This window comes from Gavialis gangeticus, unplaced genomic scaffold (genome assembly GCF_001723915.1).
Source record: "Gavialis gangeticus isolate Ggan-Ray unplaced genomic scaffold, GavGan_comp1, whole genome shotgun sequence".
NCBI classification, from domain to species: Eukaryota; Metazoa; Chordata; order Crocodylia; family Gavialidae; genus Gavialis; species Gavialis gangeticus.
This window is the reverse complement of record NW_017729022.1, coordinates 134,300,706-134,317,804: the sequence shown is the minus strand read 5'-3', so window position 1 is coordinate 134,317,804 and position 17,099 is coordinate 134,300,706. Positions and strand designations below refer to the sequence as shown.

Genomic DNA, 17,099 nt, shown 5'->3' with positions numbered 1-17,099 from the left:
TTGTGTAGCTATCTTTTTACACTTCTGATTTGGAAGACTGTAACAGCAACATATTGAAATAATCCTTTAATGGTCACTTGATTTTTTTTTTTTTTAAGGGTATATTAATAGTTTATAAAATGCAATATAAGCATGCGAGAAGTGAATTAATTGTATTATAGACTATCTGCATAATGTCTGTTAGTAAGTTAATTAGCATTTGCATAATGTCTGTTACTAAGTTAATTAGCATCTGGCTTGTTAGTCTAACAGTCTATTCTGTGTGTTAATTCTAGTTTTTCCTTATAACTGAATTGATAAAAGGGTTGTACCTTCAGTATAAAATAAGCTTAAAATGGTCAAGTAATTGATATAATTGTCATGCACTACTGAGGAGTTGTACAGCAACAAATTGTTCTCTGCCGGATGGTGCATTTCTCTTACATTAATGAACTTGGAACAAGAATAATTTTCAGCATAAGTATGCTATATTGTAGAAATACAAATTGGATAGCAGTGCAGTGTTTATTGATTGATCACTGAACTACATTTCCCTTTTTCTCAGATCCTGGTTTTGATATCAGACTGTCTTTGCCCAGCCAAATCAAGGTACAGAGATGAAACCTCTGGTAAGTACTTCGAGTGCATAAACAGACCTTTGGGGTGATATTTATCTACTAGTATATATCTCATTGACCAGAAGGCTCTAGTTGGCTGCTTACAGATGTAAAAACACAAAACTGGCACTTTACTTTAAACTCGGCACACCCCTGCGCTGAGCCCAGTGCGTGCCCAGAAGAGGCATCGCGTTAGTTTGACCCAACATCTCCAATGTCTATAGAGAGTGGGTGCTTCAGCAGGGCTTTTTTCTGGCTCTCTTATCTAGTAGCTGATTGGATCAGCTTTAGATAAAAGCTCCAAAAAGCCCATATGAAGAGTGTGATCTATAAAAATGCTGCGGAGCTGGTTCGAACTAATGTGCTGCTTCTTCCAGTAAAGCATAGGGTTTTTGTTTTGTTTTTTTGGGGGGGCGGTCCACATGTCAGCAGCCTCTCTCTCTTTTTTTTTAGCTTGCGTTATGGCAACGGAGTAAGTGACACATGTCTCTGAGTGTTTCCTACAACATCCCTAACCCACTCAGCCAGCCTGTGTGCCGGAAAGCTTGGGCACCACTGTCCTACAAAGATGTCTGACACTTGTTCACAGTATTTCCACAACGGGAAATATAAACATCAGGTTTTTCAGTTTGATGGTCTTGAATTACTTTACAAACACCAGTTAACTTTGACATATAACTTTGTAAGGGGAAAATGGCAAAACTCCTTTTACTGATGGGGAAAGTGGGGTATGGCATGGAAAACCAGTGGAGACCTGGAAATACTTTGGGTCTCCAGATTGCACTTTTTCTCTCTAGCTTTATGACTAGAGAGGTGAAAATATTTTGTTCTCAGGTGGGACAGACGCCTGTGCTTCCTAACACACATTCTGTATACAATCAGGCATATTATGTAATCCAGTACAGAGATCAGCAGCCAACAGCCCATGGGCTAGTAGCATTCAGCCTCCAGGGGAGCTCTCCTTGCACTGTGCTGCTGTTAGCTACCTGGGGGATTGTCCCTGCGCTGCAGTGATGCTTAGCAGCAGGGAAAAGCAGTGGTGATGGCCTCAGTCCTACTGCTCACCTTAATTTGACCCTGCCTTGCGTCTATATGATTCTGTGCAGTACTTCAGAATTGTATGTTTGTGGGGATTGCAGGTTGTGTTTTATTGGGGTTTTTTGAAGTTGCTAAGGCAAAAGATACAATTTGTAGTTTGTGATCAGTTTGCTTAGGCAATTTTTTTTGCTTTTCTGGGAGCACCAGAATTGAAGTTTTTTGCAGTTGCAGTCTAATAACTTCTAGTGTTTAGTAGAGTTGAGCTCATTCTCTCAAATTCAACTTCTCAAAATGAGAATTTTACTTATTTTTGTTCATGTAATGTAAACAGATTTGCTATGTAAAATGTTTGTGGAGGTTATTTTGGTGCGTGCATGGTAGATGGAAGACTGGCGCTAAGCAGTTTTGGAGTCCATTAGAACCATCTGTCTTACCACACAAACTGTACCTTTAATCATCTGATTAGCTCTCTGTCTGTATCTATCATTCTCTCTGCTGATTATATAAAGACTGCTCCATAGGCTTTGCCAGACATGTTGTTTGCATCTGAGGATAGGAAATGGGCTTTGGAAAGTCTTTTGTATTTCCTACAATTTAAACGAGACCCAGTCCTGCCATGTTGTCAGTAAGAAGAATCTCAGAGCAAGGCTCTTCTCCCTGTAAGCACAGGAGGCACAATTATGAATAAGAAAAAATCTGTCCCAATTGATATACCAGCAGAAATAAGTATTCAGGTTTGTGTTTAATTCTGGGCAAACATATTCCAAGAACCTTATTATTTTGGTGTAGTTTTATCACTTGGAGGCAAAGAAACTGTAATTTTATAGAAATTATGGGAATGAAACCATGTGTTGGCAGATATTTGGGTTTGGTTCAGTAGTATTGGAAACAAAGACCCTGTCAGTCTGATGCATCATTTTAAAGTGATGCAGCCAAGTCATTAGACCCAACTTTGGCCAAAAGCAAAATTTGCATAGTGTGGGGAATAGGCTTTGTGTACAAAATTCTATTAAGAGTTGTATCATTCTTGGTAATGGAAAAGAGACTCTAGTTATGTTGGATCTACACAAATGTATGCTTTGTCTGCTTTATGAGTTGGCACAACTGCAGCAATTATCTGGCAAAAAGGATTCCAAGAGCTGCTTATGTTCCTGCTGACTTTTTAGGATAATGGTTTACATTTAAGGAATTAACTTAAAAAAAAAAAAACAAGAGGCTATTCTGTTAGCTTGTAATCCACTATGAACAAAACAAAAACAAATGTTTGCCAGATAGGAAAACAAACTTTAAAACGGGAGAGATTACACCAAAATTTAAGAATACAATGAAAAAAAATGATGAAAATGCAATGGCTGTGAGTAGACAAAACAAGGGACATGTGTGCACAACACTTTAAAGTGGGTTAAATGCTTTTGCACCACTTAAATGGTGGTGGCGTTTGCATGCATCAGTGGTGTATTGTGCAGTAATTCCAGCTGCTGTAGCAAATTTGGTGGCTTAATGAGCCTTAAATGACTTGGGGCACAGCAAACTAAAACTCCCCTGAGCAGCTTGTTGCCCTACAGCCATAGAGCGAAGCACCAGGCTTCATGCAGCTCTGCAGGAAGCCCGTGCAGGTAGCTTGGCAGCAGCCTGGGAAGGTAGGCTCTGCCCAAGAAAAGAGGCGAGCCTGATCTTTATTTTCCCTGGAGCCTGCCTGCCTGAGCTGCGTGAGGGCCCAGTGCTTCCCTCTGCGGCTGTGGTGCCCCCCACCCCAGGACTTCCGGAGCTCAGTGCCTGCAAGTGAGTGCTGCAGGAGGGCGCCGCTGCCACAGGGGGAAGCAGGAGCCAGCCCCTCACAGCCCAGGGACTGCTCCTCCTGCCGGTAGCTCCCCCTCCCCTCCCCACCACTGGAGCAGCAGATAAGTTCTGTTGTACACGACATGGGGTTTTAAAAGGCCCTAAATTGAAGCGGTGTTTTTAAAAACCCACCACTTCAGTTTAGGGGCCTCCATTTCCTTTGCACACACCCTTAAATGCTACACCAGAATTACAACAGTATCGGTTTTTTCCTTGAACTTATTAGCTGATGAGCTGTCATTAGGATTTCAGTATTTCTACTTCTTGTTTTTGTTTCAGTGGAAGTGACTGAAAAGGAGAATGTAGAGCACACTACTGGTGAAGAGCAGGAAGAGGCTGAAGAGCTTTCAGCAGATGAGTTAGAAGAAGCTGAGAATGAAAAGAAGGACCTTTCAGATGGAGAAGATGGGGCTCATTCAAGTGCTGATGGTTCAGAAGAAGACTCTGCAGTTGATGAAGGGTCAGGGACAGAAGAGATAGAAGACATCTCTGAACAACTTCCAGCTGATCCAGAGACCCAGAGCTCAGTAAGGCAGCGTAAAAGCCAGGAGGCTGATAGCGGACCATAGTTCCCTTGGTGGCAGTTTCCTTAAACGTGGACCAAAGAAGTATCAGGCCTTTTGGTCTGCAGCTGAAGCTAAACACTTGGTGTATGTTTTATGTTTACATTAAGCAAAACCTCTGTTCTGCCTGAGCAGGCTCTTTTCTTTCTGAAACCAGTACTTGTTCATAAACTTCCAGTCCAGACTTTTTTTTATAGAATACATTAGCCATGACAATCACTCATAAGTAAAATTTGATATGTTTAGAAATGTATGAGAGGAAGGGGAAATGAACACTTGAACGAGGGACTTGCTGTTAATGTTGATACGAATTTGAATTCACTTACCTGCATTAACTGGAAGTGCCCTGAAGTAGCTTAGTAGAAGTCTGACTCTTCCATTTGAAGTATTTATTTTCCTCAAATGTCATGAGAACAGCAGCCACACCATGAAGTAGCAAAAGGAGCACCTTAGTCATCTTCCATTAAAACCTCTTTGTCTGGTGGTTTTGTTTTCATTGCTCTCAACTGAAGCACCTTTTTTTATTGCATTTTCTTTCTTTTGAAAGTTTATTGTGAAAATATGCCACAGTGTTATAACAGTGACTGGTTTTTGTGCTGTGCTTGAAGTGGGGCCCCAAAGCTTTTCAGATCTTGATTATGTATTCAGAGGCATAACGCAGAAGTCAGACTTATTTCAGATGGTGGTTTTAATACCCGAGGGGTTCAGATAGTTGTCATTGTCTCATAACCCAAATTGTTCTTTTGTTTTAGGATTTTTTTGGACTGTGTGCTTAATATGACAAGCTTGAACCTCAGGAGTTCTAAAAATAAATAAAATAGTGTAGTAAGAGGATAAGAAGAGGGAATTTTTGCCAAAGTGTAGCCTTTCATTTTTTAAGATATTACCATGAAATATATTCCTTTCTAAACCAGTACACCCTAAAAGCTAGCCATATGCAGAGAACTGTAGGGTTTTTTTTTTGTTTTTGTTTTTTATTTTTTGGCCATTCCCAGTCCAGAGTAGTTCTTTGGCAGAATTAGGACTACTTTAATATTATTAACTAAAACGCTTCTCATGGTTTTCCCCTTAGTGTGCTGGCTTTAGTGGCAGAAATAGTGGAAAAAAACACACCAGGGAATGAAAGAAATAGCTTTTTGGTTGTACTCTTTTCTTTAATCTATCTGGGGCTGTTTTGAATTGTGTAAAGTGAAAATGGCTCTTAAGCTAATTTGCTGACAGCCCCTCATGCTTTGTAGTTTATTCAGTAAATCATTTTTTTCCCTTGTTCCAGTTGGCTTGATTTACAGTAAGGGATTGAATATGAAATCTTGAACGTTCCAATTTTGGTAGTGTATTGATCAAGATTGCATAAGAAGCAAAGTTTTGAGGTTGTATTCCCCCCCTCCCCTTTTATTGCATAAACCTGGTTAAGTAGCTTTGCTCCATTTTCTTTTTCCAAGAATAAAGAGCGTTTGCCTCCTTGTGTTAGACAAGGGATATTGCATGTGCACAAAGGTCTCTTTTTTGAGCCTAGTCAGTTTTGGTCTTGAGTTGCTTGATTCACTGATAATGCAAACTTTATTCAGCAGAAAGCAATCTTTCTACTGTCTTAAGTGGTTTCAATACTTACTTGTGTATGTTGTGTTCATAGGGCCTGATCTTGGATTGTTCACATCAGTGTAGTTACAACTGCTTTATTGAAATCTCGAGGGTAAAGATCAGATTTGGACCTGTACTTAATTGTCTCCTTGACAGAAGTATGGTCAAGTCAGGTATTTATGGTATTCTGACAACCATGAAGATTAATTACCTTTATTGTTTAACTTTTTGGATTTGTACATGGATTTGGAGAAGATTTATTAAGCAGTTATGGGAGTAAATATTTTGTTGCAGTGCTCTGAAATGAGAGATGATGAATGAGAATGAGAGCAGATGGCCTGACTTGTCTGGAGACAATCCCCTAAACTTCTGTAGTGCAGCTGAGGTCTCCTGTTTTTAATGGGACATAGTTGACGTAAATCACATTTGCTATCAGGCAGGGAAAAACTTAGCACACTTAGCAGAACTCTATATACTGTCCTTCCCTTCCCTCCCCCCCACACAGTGCAGTAAGTTTCTCTTATCTCCGTGTGAGTTGCTAAAGCAGGAAAAGAACATTTAAAAAATAGGAAAAAAATGAGTGGGAGCATGAGGTTCCCCAACAAGTGTAAGTCGTATGAGGTGCGAGCTATCCATGTTAGACTGTCAAATAGGCCTGGCAAAGATCTAAAGCTTAAAGGTGGCTTCCTAGAGCCATCTTTTAGGCTTAAAGGTTGATGTTTTTTTAAAATTCAGAGCATACAAGACCTCCCTGTGTCTTTAAAAAAAAATGCTATATGTACCAACTCATTGATCTGTTTCTAATTGAGGTGCTTAAAGCTGAACCTGAATTCAGGCACCTATTTTTGAAAATCCAGGCTTGGAAGTGTAAGTTATCCCTTACAAGGTTATCCCATTTCTTAACATCAGTGTCCACATTAGTTATTAAATCTTAAGTGGGGAGTACTATCACTATACAGGTGTAAGTATTACAGGGTATCATGAGAGCCACCAGAAACTTGCATGTAGTTCTTGGAACTCTTTCTCTCTCTTTCTGCTCACAAAACTCTCAATAAAGTAAAGGGGCATTTTTGCATGTCATTGTTGGAGGGTTAGGGGGCAGATGGGGTGCTGGTCTACTAAGAGTTCAGTGAAAATCCAATCTGGATGAAAATATGTAAAATCTCTGTTTCATGTGGTGTAATGCAAGGGGGAAACTTATTCTTGAATGGCAAGCCTTTAAGCACATACTGTGATTTCAATATTGATCTCTTAAATTGAAAGGGTTTTTTTTTAAAAGTACTGATTATTTTTATTTTCACAATGTTACACCAATGTTCACATCCCCATCATCTGTAATAATGCTACTTTTGTATGTCAATGTTAGGTAGAATGCTGTAATAAAACATGAATGATTCTTGGGTCATGGAGGAAATCTATTGTTTGGCTAAAGTTAGAAGGGATATTATTAAAGGGGCATTATAAAGGGCAAATTTCTCCTTGATGAGAGAAAAAAGGTGTGCTCGTTGTGCAATAATAAAAATGTGTTGGTATGAGCCCTGCAGGATTTATGCTCTTTCACTGAAAAAATACCTTGTTTGTCAGTCTTGAAATTGCATGAGTATAGTGCTGTAGTGCTGTTTACAACAGTATTAACCTTGCACTGTTACTGCATTATCCAAAGGGTTGACACCTGCCATTTGTGCTAACTCAAAATATTGTTGGCATCAACTCTGTTCTCTGTTTTGAGTCATTTGGGGGGTTTTTTATTTTGTTTTTTTTCCTGAGGCACAGTTTGCCCTGAGTGTTGAATATAGACAGAATGCCTTTTAACGAGAAGCTGTTCTTCTCACAGTTGGCTGAAAATGTTTGTTAGGTTTAATGTAGTGCTCTTAAGTCTTGAGGATGAGATCCAGATTTTCAAAAGTGACTGATGGTTTCTGAATGCCCAACTTTCAGAAGTTGAGGGTTCATTGCCTTTTGGGCCTCCTTACGATACTTCACCATAAATCTCTCCCCCCAAAATTGAGGCATCTAAAAAAAAAAAACAGTAAGTCACTTGTGAAAAATTTAAGCCTACATTGAGCACAAATGAGGCTGTTCTACTTTTGCTTGTATTTCTCAAAGTTTTGAGTGAAAATACAAAGCTGCATGTAAGTCTTAGAATACCCTGTCTAGGTTATAACCGTGTTTAACAATGTTTGTTGTTTATATGGCTTTTTTCATTGAAATGTTATGCAAAGTTATCTTTTTATACTAAAAGCTCTGCAGATTTATGCTATGGTATTTGTACTGGAATTGCATATAAATTTTGTATTTATAACCTTGTCATGGCTAATTTCTCATTTTTACCATAATTGTATTTAAATGATCAAACAAACTCAAATGGCTAGGTACAAAAAGAGTTTAGTTCTGTTGCATGCTTGTCAAATCAAGAACCATTATCGTTTTGGGGTAGAAGTTTGGGATAGTCATCCTGAAGTTGGGGATCAAGGATAATTTGAGTCAAGACACACATCTGCTTAAAGCAAACAAATAAGACTGCTAAACTGTCTCCATTTTTTTGCAACCAATCCGTACTTCCACTTACATAGACTTGTCTGCAGTTGTGATTGAATGTGAATATTTTTTCTAGGTGTTCGGACCTTAAATACAACTTTTAAAAAATATTAAAAATGAGCCTGACTGCTGAGACAAATTTGGAGAGTGCTACAAGCTGAGTAAAATTCAGAGTTGAAGTGAAAAAAGGTGAATAAAGAACTTTTCCAGTTTTGTAAAGAACTCAATACAGGGATTTTTTTGTTCTTTATTGTAGCTCACCACACCTAGGATTCTCATAAAAGCACCAGTGGTCCAAGTGTATTGAGTAACTGAAGCACTCTTAAGCCTTAATCAGTGCTTATGAATTATTAATTGTTAAAGTACATCTTAAACCATTCAGCATTTCATTACATGAACCTGGTTCTGGAAATGAGAGAGAAGCAGGATTTTTTTAAATAACATTTTTTCTTTTAGTGGCTTGCTCTCTCTCCACTAGATTTTTTTTTGGGGGGGGGGGGGGGGGGGGTGCTAAAAATTGTGCAATCTTTTAAACTGTTATATCAGTTGTCCAGGAAGTCATGGGGTGTGTAGCTTCCTTATGTAGAAATGGCATGGTGCATGTGGTTTTAAAAAAAAAAAAAGCCATGCAACTTCTAAATAAGGAAATGTAACCTATATGTACATGTTTAGATCCTCACCTATATTTTTATTTATTTTCTATATACACGTGCACACACAGATAAAACATACATATGGATGAGGACCTCTTTTGGAGGATTTGTGTTGGAAGCAGCCCCTGCTAGCACAAAACTTCATGCCCACAGACATCTCTACATTTCTTTTAAATATTTAGATGAAAGCACAGGGTTTCTATAAAGAATAACAGATAAGTGGAAAGAACCAGACAGCCACCTAAGTAAATGGGGCAAACTTACAGCTGTGTAAGAGTGGAGACGATGAGTGAATGGATTTCCTTTGAGGGAGCACAGGGATGGAAAGCAAGAAGAGATCAGATGGGAAAAAGTGTGACTGCCATTTTTTCTAGCTTGTGGGAGAGCTGTGCACTGGATTGGAAACCATTATGTAGCACCCCTTGCTATTTGACCTGTTCATCTGCTGCTGGCTCAATTATTGTTTCTGTCCCTGCCTCTCATATCGGCTGGTAAGTATTGTGAAAACAAAATGCTTAGAGTAATATTTAAGGAGTGAAGAAGGCAGGTAAATAAATGGTGGAAAATGGGGTCCTGCTTTTGCATCTTTTGAATGGAGGAGAACTTAGAGAAGCATGCATCTCCCTATGTAAAACTGTGGCCCTCTAAGCTATAGCAAAACTTGAGTTCTTACCTTCCCTTTGTTTGAACCCTTAGGACAGGGGCAGGCAAAAATGGCCTGTGGGCCAGATCCAGCCCACCAGGCCATTCTATCCAGCCCATGGGGCCCGTAAAATATTTAGAAAATGTATATTTATCTTCTGGCTGCCTGTCAAAGATGACAGGAGGCAGGGGTAGTAGGACCCAGGGGAAGCTGGCAGGACTCAGTAGCAAGGTCAGCCCTGCCCCACTCCCAGTCCCCCCACCTGGAAGCGTCTATCTGCCACAACTTTCACTGCTTCCTTGCCTGCCCACTGGGTGCTCCAGCATCATATGGCCCCAGGCTGTGTCACTGGACTGTGGGAGCACGGCCCCACGCCGGTACCCCAAGGCCAGGAACAGGAGGGTGTGTGTGTGTTCATAGGGGGTGAGTCCCACATGCACACCCCACCATACACATGCATCACCCCGTCAAGCTGCCATACACACAGGCCCCCACAAACCCCATACCCACCCACACCTCATATACCCACACACCAACAGCCCCCCACAAGTCTATACCCACCACCCTGTGCCCCCCACAATTTAAGAGTAAGACTTCATTTTAAGCTATTGTGCAATCCCCTCTGTACGCTACACAAACGCAAGTAAATTAATGTGTGTTGTAGATGTTCAATTTTTAGAATATAATTTGGTATTTTTCTGGTTTCTGGCAAAGCCCCTTGCTGAAAAGAATATTTCTGGGGCAAGGGGAGGGACTTCTGGTGGCAAAGGTCAGGGGTTATGGGGCAGGACTTCTGATTACAGGGTGAGGCACCTGTCAAGGGGTGGGGCCAATCTTGTGGTCCTGAAATGCAGAATCACAAATGGGGCTTCCTCTGGCTATAGCAAGAGATTTCCCTTTTGAAATTCCATTCTACCAGATAGGAAGCATCTCCCCTCTCCATTTTTGTAGCCATCTCCTACTGATCTCTTTCCCTCACTCTCCTGCTTTCATTATCTTCTGATTGGTCTCTCCAGTTACAAACCTTTAAGCATATGTTGACCATTCTCTCATCCCCTCGAGCCCCTGTTACTGGTCTTACATCCACATCACACCTGGCTAATGCTGTTATGACCCAACACCTCCCACTGTTGCAGATTTCATCACTTGTTGCTAATTATTGTGGTGAAATGCCAACAGGTTCCTAAGGGATAACTGGAAGTTCTCACCAGGTGGTTAACCAGTTTTTACCTCTGGCAAAAACTGATTGAAATAAACTGGCAAGGTTCACAACCCTTGAAATTAAACTGAAATTTTGTTAAGCCCCTACATTAAAAAGTAAGCTTCAAGAATTCAACAGACAAAGGTACAATAATACCACTATACTGTGCAATTGTGACAGATGATATCAAATGACACAATTTTGGAAAGAAAAAAAACCCAGTTACATGCCCGATTTACAGAATAGGATTTTTGTACAGAACGCAAGAAGCAAAGGCCCAGCTGACAGAAATCTGAACGAAAGATTTCCATGTGAGACTTGTAGTCAGCTAACATGGATATTCTTGATGATGATGTCACCGTTCTCTACCAATCAGGATGCAGATGCATTCTTGTCCTAGATTAGCAGTCCTGCTTTGCCATTGTGACCTCAGAAATTCTGTGACCCAGCTGGTGGGGAATTAGTTGTATGCACAGCAGGGCTTCTGCTCTCTGCACAGTTTGTTCCTTCTCTGGTTTGGAGACATAATATTACAAAACTATCTCCAGGGATAGTAGGAGTGCAGTCTGAGGATTCCACTTGCATTTCTCTGGCATATTTTTATGACTAGTCAATCTGAATTACAAGGAACATCCTACCAGGAGCGATTCTCTTGTTCATGGATAAGTGCTGCATTTCCCAGTAGGTCCCAATGCAGTAAGAAAAATTAAACTTTTCTATTTCTATCTTAATAGGTGTTAGGTTAGGTATACCTAATCTGGGGACAGAGTTACAAATGTATTCTCTACAATGAATCTGAGTTGCACCTTGGTGCTACTTTTGATGTACAGTGTACATTTGAGTGCGTTCAGTCTAAGTTAGGTGTTAGGCTCAACAAATATGGGCCAAGGTTTTCAAAATGGATTTGGAAAGCCAAAAACTGAAATGCTCAAAACTGACCTTCAACTTGGGCATTCAGAATCCGAGGCACTCTAAATCGTTACTCCATTCTGGAAATCACAGTTTTATTCTCTTAAGTATTTGCCAAACTGTTTCAAGAGCTTACAGAATAGTGGTCATCACTGTCACTATTATTCTGGTCATACATGTTTGAGTAAAAGTGTGCTGTTTCTTCACTTGTGCTGCATAGTATATCAAGTGGTTTAATTATGTGCTCATGGGAATTCTTTAAGTGGAACAGGGTTCTTGTGTCTTTCTAAAAAGACCAATGTTCCCTTTGAACACATGGATACAGTCGATCTCCCAGACATGAGGCTTATGTTGTGGTGACTGGTTACACAATCTTCACTTTGGTTGTTGCCCTGCTGGGGTGTTTGGTTGGCACTTGCCTCTTGATGCCTTTTCCTTTAAGGTCGTGTGCATGTGGATTCTGCTTGTAGAGTGCCTGAAATCAGATTCCTTTGACTATGGTGATTACTGGGGCAGTGTTTGGGTCACCATGGCTTGCTGTGGTTACTTTTAGTGCCTGGCAGTTGCACATGCTCCCAGAAATGTCCCCATGGGGGTTGCAGTGGCATGGCTGCCACCCTTTTGGACTGGACTGTGCCATGGGAGCCTCTGGGGAGTTTTTTCAAGTCCCCAAGATACATAAGGGTTCCCCTCTGTTCTCAAAGGCATGGCCCCTCCTCTTCCCCCATCTGCCTCTGCTTTCCCTGCTGCCCTAGGGGGCAGGGGAAGCCCAAATCTACTCCTGCCTGCTCCAGCCAGACTCTGTGGGGATGGGACTCAGTAGGGGATAATGGCAGCAGTAGAGATGGCCAGTGGGTGGGTTTCCCTACCCTGTCTGGTCCCCCGAGAGCAGGCATGGGGTGGGAAAGCCCACTTCTCCTCCCTCCCTCTAACCCCCCACCTGTCACTGCTGCTGCTGAACCCAGCCTCTGCACAGTCCAGGTAGAGCAGGCAGAAGCAGCTTTGCAGCTTCCCCTTCCCCCAAGACTGTGGGGAAAGTGGCAGGCAGGGAGGGGACATGCCTTTGAGCACTGGGGAGAAGGGAGAGGGGATTCTTACATGCTTTAGGAACTGTAAACAAATCCCCAGAGGCTCCAATGGTACAGTCTGCCTGTATACTCAGTGGGTGGGGAGGGGAGGCTGGGACCAAGGAAAGCAGCCACCTCTGCAGGGTGGGTGGTTACTCCCGCACTCCCCTTTGCCAAATCCTGGGTCTGCCTGTGGACACTCATTTGAGTTTAGGCCAGGAGAAAGAATAATGGTAATCAAGAACGTTGCTTCAGACTTTCTATTAGGGCTGGTGATCTTTGTTTTCTTGTTTTGGAAATGGTGAGTACTGTGCTAAGGTACAGAGCCATCCTTCTGTAATTATATTTTCAGCATCAAATGCATATAAACCATTGGCTTTCATTCTGGGGTCTCCCAAATCAAGGGACTCCCAAGTGGGTTCCAGCTCTAATAAGTGTGATGATTGCATTTCTGTGGGGCTAATCAGAAAAGGGTAGAGTTGCGAGCCCAGAACGGGGTGAAAACAGCTCTCTTAGATGTAAGTAAGGCTATCTGAGTGCCTGGATTTTTCACTTAAGACCCAGCTAGTTATCTAAGATGTTGCTTGTAACTGGATGAGTTGCAAAATTTCCCCACGGACATCCTTTATGAGGATTGGAGTTGCTAGCAATTACAGTATTGCACAAGGGACAGAGTAAGAAGCTCTCTGCCCCATGGCAGAGGCACTTAGGGCCTGAATGAAATAGGCTTACCAGTATTGGGTTAGCACCTTAGTTGTAAAGTCTCCCCATTGACTGTAATATGCTACCCAGAATTATTTCAAAGTATCCCATTGTTACTGGGAGTAAGAAGTGTGTCAAAGGCTAGATATTTGCTATTCACTATTTTTATTCATTGGCATACATAGGCTTTATATATGTGGGAGAAAATATTGAAACAGCACCCGTTTATGCCAGGCCTTCTGTCGGTATGACTGTCCTCCACTGGGGAGGGGGGGATGAAATTGCAGGCTGTGCTTCAGCTGTTTGGTAGCCCACTGCAAATGGTGACCTCTTCCCCCATCCTTGCACTTCCTTCCCATCTTTCTTCCTCAGGGGGGTTCCAGTGACTTAGGCTTTCATTTTGTGGTTTAGGAGTATACCAAGCCTTAGGTTGCAGTCGCATACTATATACTGGTAGAAGAAAAGGCTTTATCCCCTAGACTTCTGCCTGCTAATACAGGGGAGCCTGACACTTCCTTCTATCTTCTGTTAGGATGCTTCTGGATGACATGGAGGGTTACTCTTATCATCAATCCACCAGCCCAATGTGGGGAAGAACAGAGAGCAGCGCATCACTTCATGGCAATGTGACCACCAAGAAGTGGGATAATATCCATGGTCTGCTTGCTGGCTGTCACTTACAGCAAGGATTATTTGCCACAATGGGTGGTCTCAGCTCTAGCTTGCCGAATGTGGAGATGGAAACAGAGTCCCGTGAGCCCAACGAGCAGCTGCCTGTCATCCCCATGGGTTTGGATGATGTGCATGATGCTAACGAATCGGGCAAGCAGTCAGATTCAATATTGCCCCAGGAACTGCCTGAACTGCCCTTTGTTTGTGAGCACCATGTGACCAGTACTACTGCATGGGTTGAGTGGTTTTTGCTTTTTTCTGCTTTTCAGGCTATTGGGGAAAATTGAATGAGTGTGATGAGATGCTCTGGATTTTTTTTTTTGTTCTACCGTTCAGTCAGCCCTCTCTTTCTTTCCCTGTTTAATGGTATGAGAATATGGAGTGCCTTGGTTGGAGAATGGGGGGAAATAGGTTGTGTATTTACTTCAACACAGTCAATCTGGTGCGCCTCTAGCACTTACTGAATCATGGGGTAAAGCAAACACCAGCTGGAGTTTCCTTTGAAAAGCCTGTTAATCTTCTGGACACCATCCACTGGAGTTGGTTGAAAGATGGAGTTCCCATCCCAAATGAGATTTCATTAATTTGATATTTGCTTTTGTTCTAGTTTGGTTCAGAATATCACAGCCCCCATTACAACTTGCCCCACTGAAACCTTTAACTTTGAGGAACACCCTCTCCCGCCTCTCCTCTAGAGTATTTTTAATTTTGTTCTGTAATCCCTCTCATCCCACATATGTAATGTGCAAAGAAGCATGCCGATGGTAGTTGAGGGTGGCTGGCTGTAGTGGGTAGTGATGTTGTTTTCACAATGAAAAGTTCAGTACTGTGGAGAGTTTGGCAAGGCACCTTTTTGGCTGTGGTACTATGGTGGGAGGGAAATTAAATTACTTCCATCCTCTTTCTGAATGAAAAACAAGATACTTTACAGGAAAGCACGACTTGGAAGAAATGTGTTTCTCTCCTTTGGTCCTTTTACTCTTTGTTGTCCCAGAACTTACCTCTCCTCTTTTCATATGGCTTTTACGTCATGGTCAGGTATGGCAGCATATTCAGTCAAACCACATTCACACCTTGACTCTTCCTACCAGATCTTGATTATATCCATACAACCAACTCATGTCTTTCATGTTTCATGTCCTCCTCCTGGACATGGTTCTTGTCTTCCTCCTGGAAAAGTGTGTATACTTCTTTCTTTCTAACTTTCTTTTTTTGAGAAGTATCAATTTTTCTCACTTAACAAATATTTTCTTGCACTTTCGCTGTTGAAAAATTGTTTCACTGCCTCCTATGCTTTTCCTTTTAATGTTGACCTCCCTTTTCCAGAGGAGGAAGAAAAATGTTTGCTAAAATGATGGAAAGGAAGAAGAGAGAAGGAATAAAGTAATTTAATTTTTTTCTCAAAAAACCTTATCTTTGTTGACCATGTTGAAAAACTAAGACATTTGTCAAAAAATTTAACAAACTCTTTACAACTGAAGTTGGATTCTCCTCATCTCTTGTGCTTTTATTGGTCTTTTTTTTTTTTCAATGAATTTACCCTTTTGGAATAAGTGAAAAGAGAATTAAGCTCATGTATGGACAGATGATGTACATGTAAGCTGCATATCAATTTCCCACACTTACAAAGTGTGTGCAAATGTTGGTACTATTGCCATGATGATGTTGAGGATCTACTTTCAAAGTAATACAAAATTAAAACCTCCCCCTGCTTCTACAAGATCCCCAGGTCTTAGGAAGCATCTTTCGGTTCTTTTCAGATATGCTGGACAGGTCCATTCGATAGCCACCAGGTCAGGTTTTACCAGCTGCTGATCCATGAAGCAGAAGTAAAGAGCACAGGTGTGGTCAGCAAGATGCCCAAAACATGTGGCTTCTCACAAGTAGCAGGAAACTCAATTGAATTGAGGAACCTAACAGCCAACATGGAGTATGTCTTCAGAGTCCGTGCAGTGAATATAGCTGGACCAGGGCACTGGTGCAGACCATACAAGGTAAGCAAGCAAAGGAATGGGTGCTTCCATAAAAAACTCAGTCTGTTGTGCCTTTATTTTACTGGTACCTAGAAGTATTTTGAAGGTGGAGACTTGGGGCTTTCAAGCTGTGGTGCATAGACATGTTCCTAGGGATGTGGAGATTCCCGTTGCTACAGACTGGGCAACATGAAAGTTAGTGGATATTGAAGCAGGAGCTGAGAGAGAAATCCCATAAAGATCTTTCTCTCATAAATCAGTGCACCATAAAATGACATGGTTGGGGGGAGGGGGGGGGAAGCTCTACCTCTACACTTAAGTTTGAGAGGGCTTGTGACCTCTCCCCTGGCAGTGGATAAAATCAGTGTAAAAACTTGCCTGGAACGGCCACACCATCTTTCTAGACCCCACTTTGGTTACTCACTTTACTAGAGTCCTGAAGATACTCCCTGCATACCACACTTGACATTTCCACCCTCCATTTACCATGGAGAGGTCAGTGTCCTCATTACTCACCACAACTGAATGGACAGTTGTTTGAAACCCACCCACACCGCATGCTATCCTTGGTTGCCTGGCTGTTGAATGGCTAGGGGCAGTCATTATTTTCCTCAATAGGAAGCCTACTTTTCTTAATCATTGCATTGACTTTATAGATTGCTGATGAAGAAGGTAAATGTCATGTGTCCAGTTTCTCACCTCCTTGTCATCATTTTTCATTTCAGTTTGCAACTCTGGCTGCGGCTGGGAAAAGATCAAAACCAGGCCCTGTCACTATTATAGTCCGACGGAAAAGAGGTTCACAAAAGAATGTAGCTTATTTTGATGGAAATGGAAAAGATACTGTAGATGGCATCAAATCTTACTAAAGGTGTTGTCAAGCCACTGCATTCATGGCCAGACTTGACTCATATATATTTATGTAAATAAAAGGAGATCTGTGATTTAAATGTGGAGAGATCCTCCTTCCCTATTCCTATTTTGTGTTTAGATTGGCTGGGGCAAATGTATCCATATACATCAGCTAGTTAGTCTCTGGGTAGCATATGTAGCAAATGGAAAAATAGATCTTTGAAACCAGATATCCAAAAGAACCCTGCACCCAGCAGTTCCCAATTATGAGT

General features: G+C 41.6%; 2 protein-coding genes across 2 annotated transcripts in view; both read left to right on the top strand.

Moving 5' to 3' along the window:
• TMX4 (thioredoxin related transmembrane protein 4) overlaps positions 1 to 7,923 on the top strand; it is a gene marked incomplete at its 5' end in the record, with an annotated part of 75,138 nt that extends 67,215 nt beyond the window's left edge. The window contains 2 exons of the mRNA XM_019515884.1: positions 545 to 608; positions 3,753 to 7,923. Coding sequence (XP_019371429.1) covers positions 545 to 608; positions 3,753 to 4,042 — 354 coding nt within the window. The remainder of the gene's footprint in view (positions 1 to 544; positions 609 to 3,752) is intronic.
• A 4,697-nt stretch (positions 7,924 to 12,620) lies between these two features.
• On the top strand, positions 12,621 to 16,865 carry FNDC8 (fibronectin type III domain containing 8). Its single transcript, XM_019516215.1, has 3 exons — positions 12,621 to 14,238; positions 15,763 to 15,996; positions 16,701 to 16,865. The coding sequence occupies exons 1-3, from the start codon at positions 13,864 to 13,866 to the stop codon at positions 16,842 to 16,844; spliced, it is 753 nt and encodes a 250-aa protein (XP_019371760.1). The 5' UTR covers positions 12,621 to 13,863; the 3' UTR covers positions 16,845 to 16,865.
• Positions 16,866 to 17,099: the final 234 nt, after the last annotated feature.

Coding starts and splice junctions, on each gene's coding strand:
- FNDC8 (XM_019516215.1), top strand. CDS start 13,864: ATGCTTCTGGATGACATGGAGGGTTACTCTTATCATCAATCCACCAGC. Junction 14,239..15,762: donor TGACCAGTACTACTGCATGG/GTTGAGTGGTTT, acceptor GGTTCTTTTCAG/ATATGCTGGACAGGTCCATT. Junction 15,997..16,700: donor ACTGGTGCAGACCATACAAG/GTAAGCAAGCAA, acceptor TTTTCATTTCAG/TTTGCAACTCTGGCTGCGGC.